Here is a 20,125-nt window from a genome sequence, read left to right as displayed (position 1 = left end):
AGTTGGAGGCCAGCCTGTGCAAAGTGAGTGAGACCCTATCTCAAAAATGAAATACAAATGAAAGGACTGGGAGCAGGTGGTTCAAGTGGGAGAGCACTTGCTGGTCTGTGTGAGGCCCTGAATTCAATCTCTTGTATTAAAAAAAAAGACTTATTGTATGTCTCAAGTGTGCCAGGCACTGTGATTTGTCCATCTCGTGCTCACACTGCACGGGTGCCATGCTGAAGGAACATTTCTGCTATACCGAAGGCCAGGCTTGTAGACCACATCAACTGACTGAGATAGCTCACCTACCTTTGGCCTGGTCTGTCACAGACCAGTGTCAAAGACACTAGCCATGAGCTCCTGCAAGAATTCAACATTTCATTGCTTTCAGCACTTGCCCCCCAGAAGATTCTCACAACTGAAGGAGACTTTGATGACACAGTCTCCACTCAGCCTAACACTCTCACAGCCAGCCACCTTTTCCCAACCTCTCCTGGTATTTACAGGGACCTGGTCCTACTAGTAGATGCCAGCTGAAACCCCTTGGTCCTGATTCTGCTCTTTGGGCAACGTAGACCATTGAAGACCTCAAGTACTGAAACACAATTATTGACCTAAATTGTTCTCGTACTGGCTAACAGTCCGAACTTCCTTTGAGAAAGGATGTGCATGAGGCATCAACACATGAAAGTGTCCTATTCCCCTTATCTTCTTATAGAAAAAAACAGAAGGCCGTAACATTGCTACCCAAAACTCACATTTACCCAGGAAGACATAATGGGTTATGGACTAAGATGTGGGCATTGGTAGTAGTCCAGGTTCAGTTCTTAGCTTTGTAAATAAGGCCAATTCTTTAGCCTTCCTTGACATCAATTTCTGCAACTGTTAAATGGGTTCATAACAATGGTTGGCTCTTGTGATTGTTGTGAGATTTGAGATGATGTATAGAAACCACTTAACAAATGTCCAGTATGCAGAATATATAGAAAGGGAAGATTTTGCCAAAGCACTTCTCACTTTCTAGAGCCCATCTATGCAGAAGGACTCTTCTTTTGTTTCCCACAACACCGTTGTGCATTGGTACCATAAGCCTGTGGTCTGGAGAAAGAGTGTGAAATTCTAAGGGTTAAGTCCTTTACCATGGAGATCGCAAGTGGTTCAAATTAGAAGTTCCTTTTTAGTGCTCTTTCCATTTTATCAAGTGATTTCTCAGGGCAAGTGGAACCCAGCAGACTCCTGACAAACACTGTCTTCATAGAGTAGGGTCTATAAAGGGAGAACCTTTCTGGGTGAGCCAGGGTACAGAGTCTGATGAACACACTCGGCCAGGAAAATATTTCACTTCCAGCATTACGTGGAATTGTACAAATATTATTGAGAAAAGACAAACAGCTGCAGTCAAGGGTGAGGGGCCTGCCTTATCAGCCAACCAACAGCAGTCTGTCTAGCCATGGCCAACTCCCTCTGAGAAGCCTAGGTGATAAGAGAACTGTAGTTTTTAATTGGCCCATTTATCCCAAAGGATAACTTTGTAACTGATAAGAATTTATGACCTATACTTTATTTCTGACATCATAAATCATATAGGATTACATGCAAGTTTGTGGTCCAGATTAATGATTTCCAAGGTTCCTCCCAGCATGAAAGGCTACAGAAAACTTTATAAAACTTTGGAGAGAAATTCTTTCCAGAAAAAGTGTTTAGTCAGCAATTCCCTCACCATTTTCTCATATTTCAACAATTTTTTTGGATAATATCCATTCTCCCCCCCTCAAGGAATTTGACCCTTTTCTTATTCACAAACTTAAACAAGTTTTACAAGAATGATATAAGCAACCATAAACTACTTTTGAATCCTGAAACTAGACTGTCCATCAGTGGTTTGATAAGTGTCAGACTACAAAATAGTACCAAACATGAACGATGTTATAGTGGTACTTCAAAAGGAAACGAATCAGACAGACCATGTGCAAAAGTTTTTAGTGTGTCTTCACTTCTGGCACTTCAAGAGCCTTTAATGAAGTTATGCTGGAAAGCTACCAGGTCAAAGGAAGCTCATTTTTTGCATTATGTCAAGTGCCTTGAAACCTGGACATTTTTGGTTTTTTGCAACAAGTGTTGCTCTCAGATATATTAGCCACAATTTGGGTGTCTGTTAAGTTGTTTTTCTGTTGTCTTGGGCTCACAAAAAGAAGAACAAGAAGGAAAATGAGAGTTAGGGTGCATTGTGAAAGAGACAGAAATGGGAAAGATTGAGAAAGTGGAGGCCAGACTGGGTGTGAGGGTGCACAGTTGTAAGTCCAGCTACTCAGGAGGTAGAGATAGGAAGATCACAGTTAGGGGTCAGCCTTAAAAAAGTTAGCAAGACCCTATCTCAAAAATAAGCTGGGCCTGGTGGCCCATGTCTGTGATCCTAGCTACTTAGGAGGTGGAGGTAGGAGAATCACGATCCATACCCAGGCAAAAGCATGAGACTGAAAAATAAACTAAAGTAAAAAAGGGCTGGGGGCATGGCTCAAGTGGTAGAGAGGCCTAAATTTCAAACCCAGTACCACAGAAAAAAGAAGTAGAGGAAACCAGCACTGTCATGCCAAGGAACAAGAAAGAGCATGGTGGGGAGGATGGTGGATAAAACTGGCCCAGCATAGGTGTGAAGAAACAGGCAGGGCAAGTGGGAAGAGGTCTGGGTGGTGGGAAAGGGGAAGTAGTTGGAGATAAGTTTCAGGACAGGAAGTTCATAATTGGGTGCTAACCATAAGAAAGGGTGTAGATTGAACATTCTCTAATCTTCCTCTATATTGTAAAAAATAAAGTGGAAGAATATGTTTGAGAGATTTTTAGTTTAACACCAGCACTTCTCTTGGGAGCATGAACACAACTTCAGTGTGGGGCTCTAACACTGCTCTATGATTTTTGCCCTAAAACACAACTCGACCACTCAGAAGGGGGTCATCTGCTCTGGGACACTGAGTATCAGCTTTCCATTCCATACACTTTGCTCCCTCCTGGAAGGGTGAGCTCAGACTAGATTCCCTCTCACGTTGGAGGAGATACAGTCAAGTTGAGAGGCCAACACTTCTAGACACCTGGATTGTGTTCAAAGGACAGACAGGAGATCTAATCTCTTAGCAAATTTCATGAGTATAGGACAAAATTGTCAATTCTGCTGTGCATTAATCTCCAGAATTTACTCATCTTAAAACTGAAAGTTTTTGACCAGTATCTCCTGATCTCCCCCATCCTTTACCCCTAGCAAACAGCCTTCAGTTTTCTGTTTGTATGAGTTTAACTTTTCTGGACCGTGCACACACACACACACACGCACACACACACACACACACACACACACACGTGCTTTCCTAGTAACCATGTGAGGGGTAATAGTTGTGTTAACCAATTGTATACACATATACCAAATATATGCAATTTTTATTTACCAATTCTGTGTTAATAAAGCAGGTGGGGACAGGGAAAGCAGGGATAGCTTTAGCTATTTGGTGTCTCCATGTGTGTCCTTGCCACTTACACAGAAAAATAAAGATTGCCTTCAATCACGTGGTTATTTTGGCTTAATGGGAGCATAGACTTACTCTCTTGAGAAAACAACATGCCAGAAGTTCAGGGTTTTCAGCACACTTTTCCAGTTCTTTTTGAAAAGTCCTAGGGAAATAAAAGTATTATAATAATCATGTCTTGACTTTTACATATATGGGGCCAAACTTTTTTTAAAAGGAAAATTGCATAAGGCTTTAAGAAAGGCCTAGGAAAAAATGCTGTTTGCCAGGCTTTATTGCTCTTACTCATCTTCTGCATGCTGCTTTGGGAGAAAAATGTATTCTGACGCCTGACTGTGAAGACCATGAAATCGCCTACAGCTGTTCTGGTCTTTCTGAGCACTAGCACGACAGATGGGATGCACTGATGTTCCCTGCCACAGCAAAGCGATGTTTGTAGGAATGGCCACCACTGTTTTTATTAATATCACAGAGAGCTTACTATAAGCCTGGCATAACTAAACACTTCACAAACAACTTCTCATGTTATCCTCGACCAATCCCTGTGAGATAAAGTTTCGTAAGTATGAAACCCGAGGCTCAAAGAAGCTGAATTATTTTTCTGGGGAAAGTTGAGAAAGGGGACTCCGTTTCAGCTTTGCATCTGACCAGTAGATGAGGGATGGGTTAGACAACAACTGTGGTTCAATTCACCAGCAGTCTTTCCCATCCATTAACCAGGTGGGGGGTCCAGGGGTCATCACTGGGGGCTAAAATGAGCCAAGAAGTTACAGTTTCCTTCTGTGTGAAACGAGAAGGTTGGAAGGCCTTCCTCCACTTCTCTAGATTGCAATATCCAAGCAGCCCTGGGCCAAAGAGACAACTTGTCTGACCAGTTAGCATTTTAGGACACCCAAATGATAGCTCTGTGGACCTGTGTCTCTGTCATCTTTGTTTTTCCAACATGGAGCATGGTGCCTGTACAGAACGGGTGCTCAATAAATGCCGAGGCACAAACAAAGGAACACACTACCAATTTAGCATTGATGCGTGACACTTAGCATGCCCCAATGTGTCTTGTCCTTCTTCCTCAGGGATCCTGTGGAGCTTCTCTCTTCCTCTCATCCCCATCCCATCCCAATCCAATTCACTGACTCCAAAATGCTTGATTAATTCAGAACATATCTAAAAACTTCCACATCAGATTCCATCTGTCTGATTTCCACCCCCTCTTCCTTTTCATTTTTTGTGATAATGTGAATCAGGTACCTGCTGTGAAATTCATATATTTCTTTAATATTCCCAAAGAGGAAGTCCTTGTTATTCTGAAGAATATCTGGAATCAGATGCTTGAGCCAAATAAAATCCATTGGAGTGATATATCCCTGCAGAGGTGAGAATGAGGTAGGTTTTACAGATAATATGTAACAGATGATATGAATTAGCTACCCCAAGAACCAAACTGTAATTGGGAATAAATGGGCAATAGAGCACATATTTCCTGAAAGCTACTCTATTAAGTATTTTGATGTAATTTTCCTCTTGTATCCATCTTCAGAAGGCTATGCCTCAATGGCAATGACAACAAAATGGTTTTTAATGGAAAGGGCAAATATATTTTTAAGAGCTTATATGTTATGCCAGTTAAATATGAAAGAAAGAGGAAAATTACTCAACATTTAATGACCTGATGCAATTGCTGTTAAGTTTTATTATATTTCCTTTATAACTTTTTAAAAGCTCATTTGTAAGGTTATGATCACAATACATATAGAACTTTGTATTGTTTTTTCATGTAGATTTTAGCCTTTGCAGCTAAAGCTGTACATATATTGTGTTTAATTTAATCTTCTATCAGGAACGTTTTTTCAATGTTGCTATGTTGTATCCAATAGTTGAGTAATGTTTATTTAGCGTGTATATAATTTTATTAGTCATATTAATCATTCCTTTTTTATTGGACATTTTAGTTGCTTCTGAATTTTTTATTGTAAAAATGCTATAATAAATAATTATACATAACATTTTTTTCTTAAGATTATTCCCAAGGAAAAGAGAGAAGATACATGTATTCACTCTTAAGCAAAAATAAGAAATAATCTTCCTCTATAAAGTACCAAAAACACTTACAATATCCTTGACAAGTATATGGTGAACCTAGCTGGGCACTGCTAGAATCAGTATGAATTGACACAGCTTTGGCACTATTTGGTCACCAGGATCAAGAGCCACAAGAATGTTTTTATTTCTATTAGAGACACTTGATATTATAAGACTTGAAACCTTGGTGGGAATTTTAGAGATAGGTGACAACTATTTTGAATCTCTTTATGCAATGAAACTTCTTGCTTGAAACATCCTCCCCCCCTCCCTGTGTACTTACATCAATTATGCTCTTAATTTCTTTTATATAAACCTCTTCAGTCTCAAGCAAGTCATGTATAATGTGCCTGAATCACAGCAACAGGTGGGAGGTTGAAAGAGAAAAAGACAGAGGAGAGGAAAGTGCTCTGTTAAAGTTTGTTTAGAATAGTGCTTATCAGTACAGTTCCCCTTGGTGGCTCACCTACTTAGGCTCTGGTAAGTTCTTCCTGCTCTATTGAACACCCAAGGTCAGCATCTCACAAAAGCACACTCTGGTCACACTGGTATGAAGAAGAAATTACAAAGTTGGAGGTTTCAAAATCCATCAGTGTAGCCTGTCCTCTGGGCAGGCCCTATGGTACCGGGGTCAAGAGCACAGATGCTGGACTAAGAATATCAGATTTGAATCCTTGGTCACGGAAGGTGTTATGGTTTGGATATGGAATGTGCCTCATAGGCTTATATGTTGAATGTCTGGTCCCCAACTGGTGATACTACTTGACTTGAGAGGCAATGGAAACACTAGGAGGTAGGGCCTACCTAAAGAAAGTAGGTCACTAGGGATGTGCTTTTAAAGATTATATCTGGTCCCTAGTCCCTTCCCTTCTCTCAGATCCCTGTCCATTATGAGGTGCGCAGCCTTCTTCTTTTCCACGTATTCCTGCCACCACGATGTTCTGCTTCACCATGGGCCCAGTCACACCCAAGGACTATAGACTGAAACCTCTGAAACCATGAGCCAAAAAAAATTTGTCCTTCTTTTAAGTTGTTTTGTCAGGCATTTTGTCATGGTCACGAGAAGAGTAACTAAAATAGAAGGTTCACCTGACCCTCACCTTGTACATGTGATCACCTGCATTTTCTCTCCTGCTTTTTGCTGTTTCTTGCTCGAATTAAGATCTTGGACTACAGGGATATATTTTATTGTCCATGAGATTAGATGGATGCTAGTTATGTCTCTTCCTCTAGTGTTGGATGTTTCAGTGTGATTTCCTAAGCCAAAAAATCATTAGTTCTGTTTCTCTGGAAGAAGGCAGGTGGTAGGCAAAATTCTAAGATGGCTCCCCCCTCAAAATTCCTGACCCCTGTTGTACAAAACATCCTCTGAGTGAGCCATTCAAACACTAATTTAAGTGCTGCTATGAAGGGTTTTGCTCTTCAGTTAACATTAAGATAAGTCATTGTGTTGGGCCTGTCCTAATCGTGTGAGCTTCTTAGATATGGGCCTAGAAGTCAGAGAGACTCAAAGTACAAAAGGGATCAGCAAAGGAGATCCTATGACTGGCTTTGGAGATGCAAGGGGCCCTGTGACAAGGAATGGGGGCAGCCTCCAGAAGCTGAGTGGCCCTTAGCTGACAGACATCAAGGATGAAGGGAACTCAGTCCTGCCATGCAAGGAACTGAATCCTGCCAAACCACATGTACTTGGAGGAGGATCCAAAGCTTCACTTGAGAATGCAGCCAGTCAACACCTTGATTCTACCTTCATAGGACTCAGAGCAGAAAACTACTACTGCTATGTCTGAATTTCTGTCCCAGGGAAACTGTGAGCTAATCTGCCAGGTTTGTTGTCAGTTTTTAACACAGTAACAGAAAACCAACAGAAAGAGAGGCCAGTCCCCACATCTACCCCAGACAAGCTGTTTTCTTTCTCTCCTCTAGGTTATGTAACCACACTTAGGCTTTCTTTCAGGGCTCCAAAAGGGTGAGTGAATATTTATTCAAGTGTTTGTGTGTAGATTATATGCCTTTATGGTGTCCTGTGAACTGTTGGTGGGTTATATATTAAACGGAAGCCTTTCTCACAAAAGGATTTATTTTCCTCTCATAAAAATGGATTTGGCAAGAGATAAATAAAAAAAATGGGGAAAAACATGAAATAAGAAATTGTCACAAATATATAAATGGCTATTAGTTTTATTAAAAATGCTCAATACACACTAATCCAATAAAGATATATTAAAAAGAAGTAGTGATTTTTACCTCCGAGGATGGAAGAATTTCAAACTGCAAAGGAAGACTGGTAGATGAGAATCTAGAAACACTCACAGCTAATATTAGTGGAAGTGCAAATTTGTGCACTTTTTTGGAAGATAATTTGAAAAGATCTCATCAATACTTAAAATACAAGCTTATTGGACCTGGGGGTGTAGCTCAGTGGTAGAGTAAGTGTTTAGTATGTACAAGGACCTAGCTTTAATCCTCAGCACCATCCAAAAACAAACAAGCAAACAGAGTGAAACAATAAGGCACACTCCTTGACTCAGTAATTTCACTCTAGCAATGCTCACTGATTGTAATTAGAATACCTAATTGTTGTCAAGGACAACCAGGTATAAACCAGAAATTATATACTTCTCAAAAAATAATGCTACAAGGCTGGGGATGTGGCTCAAGTGGTAGAGCACCTGCCTAGCACGTGCAAGGTCCTGAGTTCAAACCCTGGTACCACCAAAAATAAAAAAGTAAATAATGGTACATATATGTAATGAAATGTCATGCAGTTGTTAAAAAGAATGAACTGATTGATACATGCTGACAGACAGAACTCAGATATTTTAAGGGGCCAAAAAAGAAAAATACAGAACAGTCTGTACACTATGACTATTTGTGTAAAATGAGTGTGTGTATAGCTATAAGGAAAATTGTTTGTGCTTTGAAAAATGTATGCAAAAAAAACTGAAGGTACTTTAACAGTGATTGCTTTTGGAGACTGTAGCTGAAGGCTGGAATATGGGGAATGAGTATGTTATATTCTACACCCTTCTACAATGTTCAATTTTAAACACAAATGCAATGTTTATTGCTTTCATAATTTTAAAAAGTGGTTTACATGACATTTAAAAATGAATGTTACTAGAGGTAATGACAAGCGACCCTCAGTTTGGGAAGTATAAATAAGGCACACAATTTATCTATTTTATAGATCTACAATTATTCTTTCTTAAAATGACAGTGTTTGCATTTGTTTATGAATGCTTACTCCAAGACAAGACTAGTAAAGAATTTCCACTGACATAAGATAAAACGCAGAGAAGTATAGACTACCAAGAAGTTACTTTAAGATCATGCTTAAGCTAAGAAAGTTGCAGAGGTTCCTGAGCTTTTTATAAATCATCCTGGAACAAGGAGTATGGTTGTGTCAGAAGGAAATGTAGGCCTCAATACCGATCTGTTTCTGTGAGCCATGGCATCAAGCAGGACCACAGCACAGTTTGGCCTTCACAGAAAACCAGAATACAGCCAGCCTCTTATGCCCTCGCCTAGCACTGGGCTGGAGAACTTGGCAAGTCAGCTTACAGCCATAGTGATGAAGTGAGACAGAAGGCAGAAAGAACTCAGTTGTGGGAGGAAATGAACCTCTTGGCTCATTATCCTCAATTATCCAACAATTGTGTAGGAACTTAGAAATCGTGACTTAGAAGAAGAAGGAAAAAAAATCCCTAGTCAGGCCATGTCAGAGTTTACAGTTTGGAAAACATTCTAGAGATCTCACTGTACTTTCTTATGTCACCCATTGAAGGGTAACAGGTCAAACTCCAACAACAGGCATTGCCCTGAACACTGGATCTCTAATTTCAGTTTAGATTAAAAAGAATAATAACAATCCTCATGCCACCAATAAGCCATCAAGCTTCCTTTCCTCTCCTGTTTCCTGTGAAATAACTTTATAAAACAGGAGAAAATTTATGGCTCTTGTTATTATTCTTCAGCATGCAACTTTGCTCATGGAAAAGACTCTCCAGAATTTACCCTTGAAAGTCATCAAGTACATGCAATGCAAATGAATATCAGAAAACACTCAAATAATTTAGAAACTGTAGGTGCCTACAGCAATTTATGTCCTGACGGGTATCTGCCCGGTGGTGCAGGACTGTAATCAGGACACTGAACTGCATTTACTAGCAGAGCAGCCCACACTGCTTGCCCTATGTTTGCTGAGCACATCCTGGCACTTTGCTTTGCGTTTCCAATGGCTCCTCCACCCCTTAGGTCATTAAGGGGTAAAGGCGGGGAGAGCACAATGTGATGTAAAGGAATGCTTATTCTCTGGCCATATTTCATTAGCCTGAAGGCTGAGCTTTGGATATCTGGTTCCATCCTGTCTGACACCTCATGGCTTCTTTCCCATGGCCCATAACCAAAAGGCAAGAATGGGAGAAGATGCCTTAAAAAATGCAACCCTGTTTGATAACAAGATCATTAAAGTACATGCAATACATGTTAAATTCCCTAATTAGTTTCTCTTTTGTCCACCCTAATCTACCCTCTTTGAACCTTTGTCCTTAGCCCTCCCCACCCTCATTTTTATGATCCAATCTGTCAGAAAATGATTTTTACTCATTATTGTCAAAGATGTCACCAAAACATGCTGTCCTAGCACATCATACATGTCAGAAAATATCAGAGATTTTCCCTTTCTGAAAACCTGAACTCAGAGGCTGGGTGCAGTGGCTCATGACTGTCATCCCAGCTGTGAAGAAGGCAATGATCAGGAGGATCATTGTCCAGGCCAGTCTGGAGACTATGTGAAAAATAACTAAATGAAAAAGGGTTGAGGGAATGGCTTAAATGATAGAGAGCCTGCCTAGCAAGCATGAGGCCCCGCATTCAAACTCAATTACTGAAGGAATAAAAACCACGAACCCAGGTTTCCAGGCTTCCTACCCTCTCTTTTCTCTCCCTGTTCACTCACCAACATCTTTGCTTCCTCCCAGACCTTGGGCTTTGTCCTCACCAGGATGCCTCCCACTCCTCAACCACATCAAGCTGAGACAGAACTCATTAGATGGAAGTACATGTGTATTAGTGGAACAGCCTTTTCTAAGGTCCCCCAAACACAGCTGTTGTTTCAAACTCCTTCTTGCCCTCATCCCTTCCATTCCATTTGTCATTTCATCCCTCAACATGCTTCCTGGGGTATCTATTCTTCATCTCTAGTGCAACCATCAAGCAGGCTCTCAATTCCTCTCAACTTGAACACTTCTGTGCAATCCTGACACCTCACACTTGCCTCTGAGACACCTCCATCTGTCTCCCACCAATTTATTTTACAGATCACCAAGCAAGCTATGCCTTCCCTAAAGCTCCATTTCCATCTTGTCATCATCCTCAGTCTTCAACCACCCACAACTCCCAAAGTTCCATCCAGGGTTTTAAGACTCTCCATCCTCATGGTAAGAATCTTCTTAGAGCTTGCCATAAAAGTAAATTGGGACTTACACACTCAGAATGGGGAGTAATGGCTGGAATCTGTCATTTTCACAGGTACCCTGGATGAGTCTAATGTAGATGGTCCAGCTAAGTAACACTGATCCAACTCCTTTTAGCAGCCCCTCATTTGGTTAGGCTGCTGTTATCACCATTTTTCACTTCCTTTCAAATTCTAAGCATCCTTGGCCCTCACAGCTTCAGATGAAATCAGCGACACAGTCTTGCCTTATTTCCTATCCAAACATCATTACATTCATTTATCAAACACTTAGTGACTTCTTGCTATGAGCCAGACACTACAGTAGGCACTTGGCATAGAGAAATGCACCATAACCCTAACCCTGGTAAACTCATCTAATGGAAGACACAAGAAAATTGATGGTACCAATGAGGTATCACGTGCAAAGTGGTGGCACATAATGAAGCTAGGGTAGGGCAGACATTGCCAATTTTGAATTGAGTGAGCTTTAAGCAGAATTAGTGTGTGTGTGTGTGTGTGTGTGTGTGTGTGTATGTTTAAGACTATACCCAGGACTTTGTACATGCTAGGCAAGGGCTCTACCACTGAGCTACATCCCCAACCCAAAGTAGAGTTGTTGTTGCTTTTTGTTTTTGTTTTTGTTTTAAGTAAGTGAAAGAGTTTAGAACAGGGACATATGTCCTTGGAAAGTGAGTGGACCTTGGAGAAGAGAAAGAAGTAAGAGTGTTTATTCTACTGTGTACTGGTAAATTCACTGGTGGGACTAGACCATCGGCCTAGTAGGTTCATAAAATGCTAAAATCAGATCTAACTTTAAAAACAATCCAGTTTTTCCCTTTATATATTTTTTGGCATTACTGGGTTTTGAACTCAGGGCTTCATGCTTGCTAGGTAAGTGCTCTACCACTTGAACACTCTACCAGTTCTTTTTTGCGTTGGGTATCTTTAAGATAGGGTCTTGGGAACTATTTACCCCAGCGGGCATCAAACTGCAAACCTCCTGATCTCAGCCTCCTGAGTAGCTAGGATTACAAGTATAGCCACTGGCACTCAGCTACTCCTTCATTTTGCAGATGAAATAAGCAAAACAAAAACCAAACCAACCCTCTCCCCTGTGAAAAAACAAAAACAACTGAGTCCCAGAGTCATTAAAGTGACTTGCCCTAGATGCATGGCTTTGGCAAAGCAAGTGTCCATTCCACTTTATTAAGTTGTCATTCTTGGCCTATGTTTGGGTTCATCTAAAGGATAGTTTGCTGATTATTAAATAAGAATGAAGCACAAATTAGAATGAAAACTGCTTGGTGTCAGGAAACTAGGCTTCCAAGTCTATTCCCATTTCTAATATACAGGGGCCTCCTACGTTGGGGTTTCAGTTTCTTTATGTGTCAAGGACTAGATCAAATGATCCTGACCCCTCCTTGCTGACATAGATCCTTCTGGAAGTATATTATCATTTCTAATAAAATTTAGCGTGTAATCTTTGGTTTAATATCTCTTGCTTTTCATTTCTCACAAAAATTGAAACAGATCATAAGACTTTCTATTTGTTTGCAGCTTGATAAGCTAATAAATAGTTAATGTATAACTGGATTGATAACTGGGGACAGCAAGAAGGAAGGGAGTGCAGGGAGGCTGCAGAGGTTTTGGAGAAGGTGAAGTCTGACTGTCACCTGTGAGAGGTGCACAGCTTGGCCAGGAAGACAGAAGGGGACTCCAGAAGGGGCTGGAGTCCCTGCCACACACAGAACCCTGTGGGAACCAGACTACCAGAGCAGGGTTTGAATTTACAGCTTGAGAGGCAGGGCCAGCCCACTGAGGAGGAAGTGATCAGCCAGGTGACACAGACTCAGCACAGGAGCCAAGAAAGGTGTAGGAGATGGATTGGGCCGTGGCAAGCAGGGGAGATAACTCTCCAGGAACCTGTTCCAATAATCACAAAGTCCAAAGGATCAGACTTAGAGAAGCATGCTCTTAGTTTTACATCTTCTGTTTCCATTTGGTGTCCGTAATAACATAATGAATTCCCAGAACTGTGAACAGTAACAACCTGAAACAGTGACCATGTTGAAGTCAGTGATATTTTAAGTGTTAATAAAAGCTCAGACGGATATGAACACTTCCTCACTCCCACGAGGAGAGTTTTGCTCAATTGCTGATATGCCCCTGTTCCCTCAGTCTTTTTGTACATATTTCTGTATTTTGCCTTACTTTAATTGGGTTTAGTTTCATTAGCTTGATAACTTTAAAGCAAATACCTCAAATTGTTTTTGGAACAGGATAAGACAAATAAATTATCATTAAAGTTTATCTGGATGAAGCTGTTTGACATCACATAAATAATGACAAAATGTTTTTACACATACAACATAAAAAAAGAAGGATTGATTATAACACAGTCCCTTTACTCCTAATTCAAATAAATATCCTTCCATTTGTAAAGCACCTTAGGAATTATAAAGTTTTTAAAAAATTTACCATTAAGTGTATAATTCAGTGGTGTTAAGTACATTTATTAGTATTGTGCAATTATCAACATTGACCATTTGTAGAATGTTTTTATATTATTTATAAATTTTTTATTAGGATATATTCATTATACCTGGGGGGAATTCATGGTAACAATTCCAATTAGACTTATATTGTACATTATTTACATTGTCCCCATCGTCTCTTCCCCCTCAAACCCCTCCCCACCCCACTTAAAGCAATTCCAAGAGGATTTTTGCTTCTGTTTCACCTAGGTATATGAAGTTCATCTGCCACATACCATCACCTTAATCTCCTTCCTTCACTAGTGCCCCCACTCCTGTATACATTGTGCCTATTTTTCAGTCCTGATTTTCGTTATTAATACTTAAGTTGACATTTAAAGGGGTCTCTGAATGTATACCCACTGTGGTGTGCTTTACTTTGGTCTGTTCAATCCTTCGAATACTCTCCCTTACCCCTTTACCTCCTTCCCCCGTTTTTCAACAGTTTTCAACACACATCCTTATATCCTCTACGTTACATCTTATGGTATGCGATATTACTGAACTTTTGGTAGAACTTTCTTTATCATTCCAAACTGAAATTTTGCACCTATGAAATGCAACCTTTCACTTCTCCACTTTTCCCCAGCCCCTGTCATCCTGTATTCCACTTTCTGTCTCTATGTCATTTTCTATTCTGAGTATCTCATAAAAGTGAGATACTCATACACTATTTGTCCTTTAGGGCCTGTCTTCTTTCACATAGCATTTTGTTTTCAAGGCTAGCCTATGTTGTCACATGTATCTGAGTTTCATTTCTTTTTTAAGGCTGAATAGCTTGCATTGATTATTATGCTATGTTATTTGTGCATTCATCTGTTGCTGGATAGCTATGCTGCAAGCATGGATGTGCAAGCGTCTGAGTCTTTGCTTCCAATTCAACACCTAAAAGTGGAATTACTGCATCGTAGGGCACTTCTCTCTTTAACTTTTTGAGGAAGGGTCATACTGTCTTCCATAGCAGCTATACCATTTTACCTTGTTACCAACAGTTCGCAAAGGTTCCAGTTTCTCCACTTATTTGTCAATATTCTTTTTCTTTTAAATGTACCTGGGTATGGTGGCTCAGGCCTGTGATCTCAGCTATTTGGGAGGTAGAAATAGAGAGGACTGAAGTTCAATCCTGGGCAAGAGTTTGTAAGACCCATCTTAACCATAAAAGCTGGGTGTGGTGGTGTGCACCTGCCATTCCAGCTTCCGTGGAAAGTGTAAACAGGAGGATCACAGTCCAGCCTGGCCTGGGTATAAAAATGAGACTCTATCTCAAAGCAAAAAAGAGCTGGGGGAGTGATTCAAGTGGTAGAAAGGCCCTGAATTTGAGTACCAATATTATCAAAAAAGAAAAAGAAATGCAATAGTTAACCTGATCAGTATGAAGTAAGGCTGTTCTTTTTTTTAAATGCGTGTGTTATGTTACTTGAGCTATTAAACCCCTGACAAGGAGCTCCTCCAGATCAGGTGTTCTGGATCTTACAAGCAGATATTTTCAAGAACTGTTAATTGAATGGATGATTGATAGATTTATGGGACACCAGTTCTGTGAACAGGAGTAGGAACTAATTGTTTTTCTCATTTCACAGAAGAGGAAATTGGGCCTCAGAGCATTAGCCAAATTGTCTGAGGACAAATTGAGGGCCAGAGACTGCCAGCAAGGGTAGAATCAAGGCCTTCTAGCTCCAAAGCTAGTGACAGGACAGACATGCAAGGAAGGATGTCAGTCTCCTGAAACAGTACCCCTTTTCTCAACCCGGCAACACAGCTCCTTAAAGACACACACAGGCAGGGCCTGTACAGCAATGACCCCGGTCAACTCAGACCATCACCCATTACACCAAGATTTCAGGAGAACTGCAGGCACAGGCACACCTGCAACCCGGAAATATAAGACATCATGTAGGAGATTTCTGGTACAACAAGAAGATTCCTGGAATATTGCTGATAGGATAATCATTACTGCTTCAATTCACAGGAATGGTAGTACTAATAATACTATTGAGAGCATCACAAAACTCAATAATCAGTAAAGAAACTTGAAGCAATTTCTAGGCTCCCACTTCATGAAAATAAAAGGAGATTTATTGTAAAAAGGAAATTCCCAAAAGTGAATTTGTGTATGAAATAGTCAAAGAGCCAAAAGTGCCGAGCAGAGACACTGCTTTCATGGTCCCATGCCTTTTGCAGATGGTTCTGTCAGTAGCTATCCTATCCCTCTATTAATCCCTTTCACTGAAGAGAGTTTACCAATTTATTTTATGTAATACAAACATCTCTTACAGAGATTTCTTTCTCTTTCTAGGATTTTCTTGCCCCAAATCTCCAGGGCCAATTTGGTGTTAATATTGGGTTTGCTTTAGGCCATTAAACTAACCAAGACTTGTTCACGAAACATGTATGGTTTCAGATAACACTAAGGACTTCAGAATTGGCTTTTCTGAAGTGCTGTTATAAGACAACTCTTGGTACAGTAAATTACTTCTAAATCTTAACTAATTCTCTACATATGGTAAATAATACTCACTACAAAGCCAAAGCAGATTTTAAAACTGCCTTTTGGAATTGGGTGGTTTGAGTGGGATTTGAACTGTGTCCACTCCATAAAGCAAACGATGAGCACTCAGTAATGAAAAACAAGTAAGAAAAGGGAGGCTGGGGATGTAGCTCTACAAAGTACACAGTACACAAGGCCCTGGGTTTGATCCCTAGCACCTCAAAAAAAAAGGGGGGGGGGTGGTGGAGTGGAAATGGACACTTATGTTTTAGTTGCCCCTTAAATTTCAGCTCAACTAAACTTTCGTGCAAAATTCCTCAAACAGGCTGGGCATAGTGGTGCATGTCTGTAACCCCAGCTATTCAAAAGGCTAAGTAAGAGGATTATTGACTTAGGCCAGCCCAAGCAAAGTTAGCATGAGACCCTATCTAAAAAAACCAAAGCAAAAGGGCTGAGGGAGTGGCTCAAGTGGTAGAGTTCTTGTCTAGCCAGTGTGAGGCCCTGAATTCAAACTCCAGTACCAAAACCCCCCAAAATTCCCACCACAGATGCCTGCCTCTAGACCAGCACATGGCTCCCACACCACAGTCAATAACTATTTCCTGAACATCTCCATGCGCTGTATTTTCTTCCTTTCTTCTGTTGTGCCCCAGCACAGGACAAATTGTTTTGCTCAGCTTAGATAGCAAGGCTAAGTGCCAAGTGTCTTAAACTGTGAGTGTTGTTCAGATAGTATTTGAGATTGTCTGTCACTTGTTCACTAAAGTTGGATATGCCCTGTTGAGTGAGACAGGGGTGAGTTAGAGGTGGCCCCTGGGAACCTGCACAGGACCCTGTGTGTCCCAGGGAGGATGGATCTGCCAGTGGAGAGGGGAGGTGAAACACAGAGAGATCCACTTGTTAGGAAATGGTCCCAGGTCACTGTCACAGGGTCTGCCAGGGCATTTGTAGCAGCATGGAGGGGAAACAGTGCCACTCCCCTAGTCCCAAGACCTACCCTGTCCATAGCACAGTTCTGCTGGACCAAGGAAAGTCCCAGCACCCAGCAAGCAGGACCTGCCCCTCCAAGACTGTCCCTGTCTGTGAATGCCAGATGACACAGGAGAGATGCCCTTGGTGTTGGAGTGATGGAAAGTTCAGTCCCAGGAGGCCCTTCCCAGGGCAGAGAAGAGCCTGGAATAATATGGGTTCTTAGTATGACCTGCGGCTAGGGCCTCCTGTCCCCTCATCCCGGTAGATGGCAGGGTTTCATGAAACTGCCAGGGTCCTGGAGCCAGGCGAGTATGATGGTGCCAAGCCACAGAAGCAGTGGCCAGAGCTGTAGGGAGGGGGCTGGCATGCCTGAGTGTCAGCTCTAGGCCCTGGTGGCAGCAAGAGAGAAGTACACTGGGCCATTGTACTGTCGATGGGGCCTCTGGGAGCCAAGGGTTAGACTTTTGGTGAAGGTAGAAACACTGGGCAAAGGTTTCATTCAGCCTTGGTAGGGCTCTTTGTGCAAGGCATGGGGGGAAGGGGAACGGTCTTTGAGGGAATCAGATGAGCAGGAAGTGGTCTCCACCTTCAAGAGCTCTGAAGGCTCAAACTAGTCAGGAGAACATCCACAGATCATCTATATGGTGACAAAATGCTGCAGATTGTTAGTGACGTGTAATTATGAGTCGCTAGTGTGAAGAACAAGGATTCTGGCCGTTGGGGCAAGTCCCATCCAGGCTCTGTTTCCAGGAATGTACTTTGACATTCCAGTTATGACATGCTGTGCTGACAGTGCTCCAGTGCAGAACTCAGAAACTAGGCTAGAAATGCAAATGGGGATGGAAGGCAATGAGGGGGGGCACCAAGGAGCAAGTGTGGGAGACAAGACCACAGGGAGGGCATGGGGGCAGGGGAGAGTCCAGGAGCAGTAGACAGGAGGCATGGGGAGATGGGCATCGTTTAAGAGGCGAGGAAATGGAATTCCCAGAGATGAAACACAGCAGATCCTTTCACAGCAATGATGCTGGGACACAGCGTGAAGCCACCTCTGCCACTTTGCAGGTGACACAGGTGACAGAAGCTTTCCACAGCCTGTGATGGGCAAGAGGATGTGGACTGTACACCTGGCATATTAGGATGGCCCTGGTCACTGTGCATAGGACTCTACCTGTCATTGTGATTGCACCCCGTCTTCACACACCCTGCAGGCAGAGAATACTCTGGGATGCAGAGAAATCAGGAAACTTGCTAGGATCCTGTGTGGGAAGCTAAGTCAGGATACTTCCAGCATGTCTCTAAATAGCCACGAATGCTGGCCAGTTTCAGAACACACAGCCTGTGGTATGTCTCCATTTATTGAACGAGGCCTGATCCAACAGAATCCAGAAAGAACTAACTAAACTGAACAAGTTGAGCCTCATGCAATGTTCACATAATTCATTGTGTTAGTCAGTAAGTCAGTCAGTTATCAAGCCTGTTCCTTTCAGGATTTCAGTAACAATGGCCTCTTCTCTGCTCAACTGTCTTATGAGTTCTTTTATACCAGGTTTAGTGTTCTTTCCCACAAAGAACTTAAGCTGATGCTCACTACTCCACTCTCTTGTCCTCACTCCTAAATCTTCATTCTATCTCTTCTTTATCTGTCTCTTCTGATTCTAACATGCAAAAGGCAACTCCTCTCACTTTTCAATTTACCACCTTAATGTTAGTTTTCTTTTTCTAGAACTTTCCAGAGTTCTCTAGTGCTCTGCAAGGCACGTAATGGCGGGGTTCAAAATCATTTATACACAGGATCCCGGGGTTTCTTTACTGCTCACAAACTCCTTTTGGAGACAGAACACACCGACACTGTCCTTCCTGAATGCTGGCCAAGTCAGTGTCATCACAGTTATCTAACTTGGTTTCCAAACTCTCTCAAAGGCTTCATGCCCTTCTCTCAGTGAAAGTAATCAGGTCTTATCCCATCAAATCCTGCTTTCTCATCCCCTTTCTCTGTGGTGCCATAGAGAGTCAGTCTGCTCAAGGAAATGTCGGACAGCAAAGAGACCTCCCTTACACGTTCCCTCTGTCTGTGTGTGTACATGTGCCAAGCAAGTCTCTGGGCTATTTTACCCTCCCCCATCTTTCATCTTTTTCTCCGTCACCAGATGGACCCACAACATCTCAGCAATTTCAGAACTTACTTTTGAAATAATTTATCTGGCGAGTCTAGTTGTATATAGGATGAGGTGAATATATGGTTTTTAAATGTATCAACTTTGGGTTAGTTTGTGTTTCTTGTGGGTACAGTTTTAGTGTGCTCCTGCACTGGGAACACACATATGCTGACACATGGACCTAGTTTGGAATGACAGGAAAAGAATGGAGTCATAATTGACTCTCAGGAGTCATATTTGCCTGTGAATACAGCACACTCATAGGCTAGCAGAAGAGGAATGTGTGAGAGAATATAGCCAGGACTCTAGTGGGGAAGGGATGTGACTGTTCCTGTGCTAATAGTGAATGGGCTTGTTCATGAACTCAGAGACTACCCTCCGAGTCACATTATATGAATATTTCTGCCTGTGGTCTGATGTGCTCAGAACACTATAGTCTCTGAGCCATGCCCTTTCTGGGTAGTACCTTTTAAGAATTTCATGACTGAAAATATGCTGAAGGTCTTTTGAAATACAATTGCAACACTTCCTAAAAAGCTAGTTTAAATATCAAATACAAGCTAGACATGGTGATTATGCTTGTAATCCCAGCACTCAGGAGGCTGAGGCAGGAAGATGGTGAGATGGAGACCAGCCTGGGCTACACGCTGAGACCCTGGTCTCGGTTTTAAACCCATTCAGCAAACTACTTTGCAGTCATTACCTGTATTCCTTTTACCATAACAAGCCCAAAGGTTTTATTTTACAATAGCATTTGGGTTAATCTTTTGTTTTCTGTCCTATTCTGCAATATGGATAATTCCAGAGCTGCTCAAAATCCAACCTCCCTTAAACGGTAATGTTTTGTTCATTAACCTAGAACATTTCGGACACAAGCAACCAAAAGCATAAAGGATTTCTTTACTTGCTCCTTCCTCCAGTAGACGTCTATATTTTTC

The 20,125-nt window shown here is 41.6% G+C and overlaps 1 protein-coding gene across 8 annotated transcripts in view; it reads right to left on the bottom strand.

Annotated features, from left to right (window-relative positions):
• Mcf2l2 (MCF.2 cell line derived transforming sequence-like 2) overlaps window positions 1-20,125 on the bottom strand; it is a 210,382-nt gene that overhangs the window by 37,539 nt on the left and 152,718 nt on the right. For all 8 annotated transcript variants that reach the window (XM_074073657.1, XM_074073654.1, XM_074073653.1 and 5 more), the window contains 3 exons: window positions 5,863-5,929; window positions 4,749-4,864; window positions 3,576-3,645 (listed from right to left, as the gene is read on the bottom strand). In XM_074073657.1, the coding sequence (XP_073929758.1) occupies window positions 3,576-3,645; window positions 4,749-4,864; window positions 5,863-5,929 (253 nt within the window). The remainder of the gene's footprint in view (window positions 1-3,575; window positions 3,646-4,748; window positions 4,865-5,862; window positions 5,930-20,125) is intronic.

The sequence above is a fragment of the Castor canadensis genome, chromosome 5 (genome assembly GCF_047511655.1).
Source record: "Castor canadensis chromosome 5, mCasCan1.hap1v2, whole genome shotgun sequence".
NCBI classification, from domain to species: Eukaryota; Metazoa; Chordata; class Mammalia; order Rodentia; family Castoridae; genus Castor; species Castor canadensis.
Note: the sequence above shows the minus strand (reverse complement) of the source record. Positions and strands in the feature narration are given on the sequence as shown.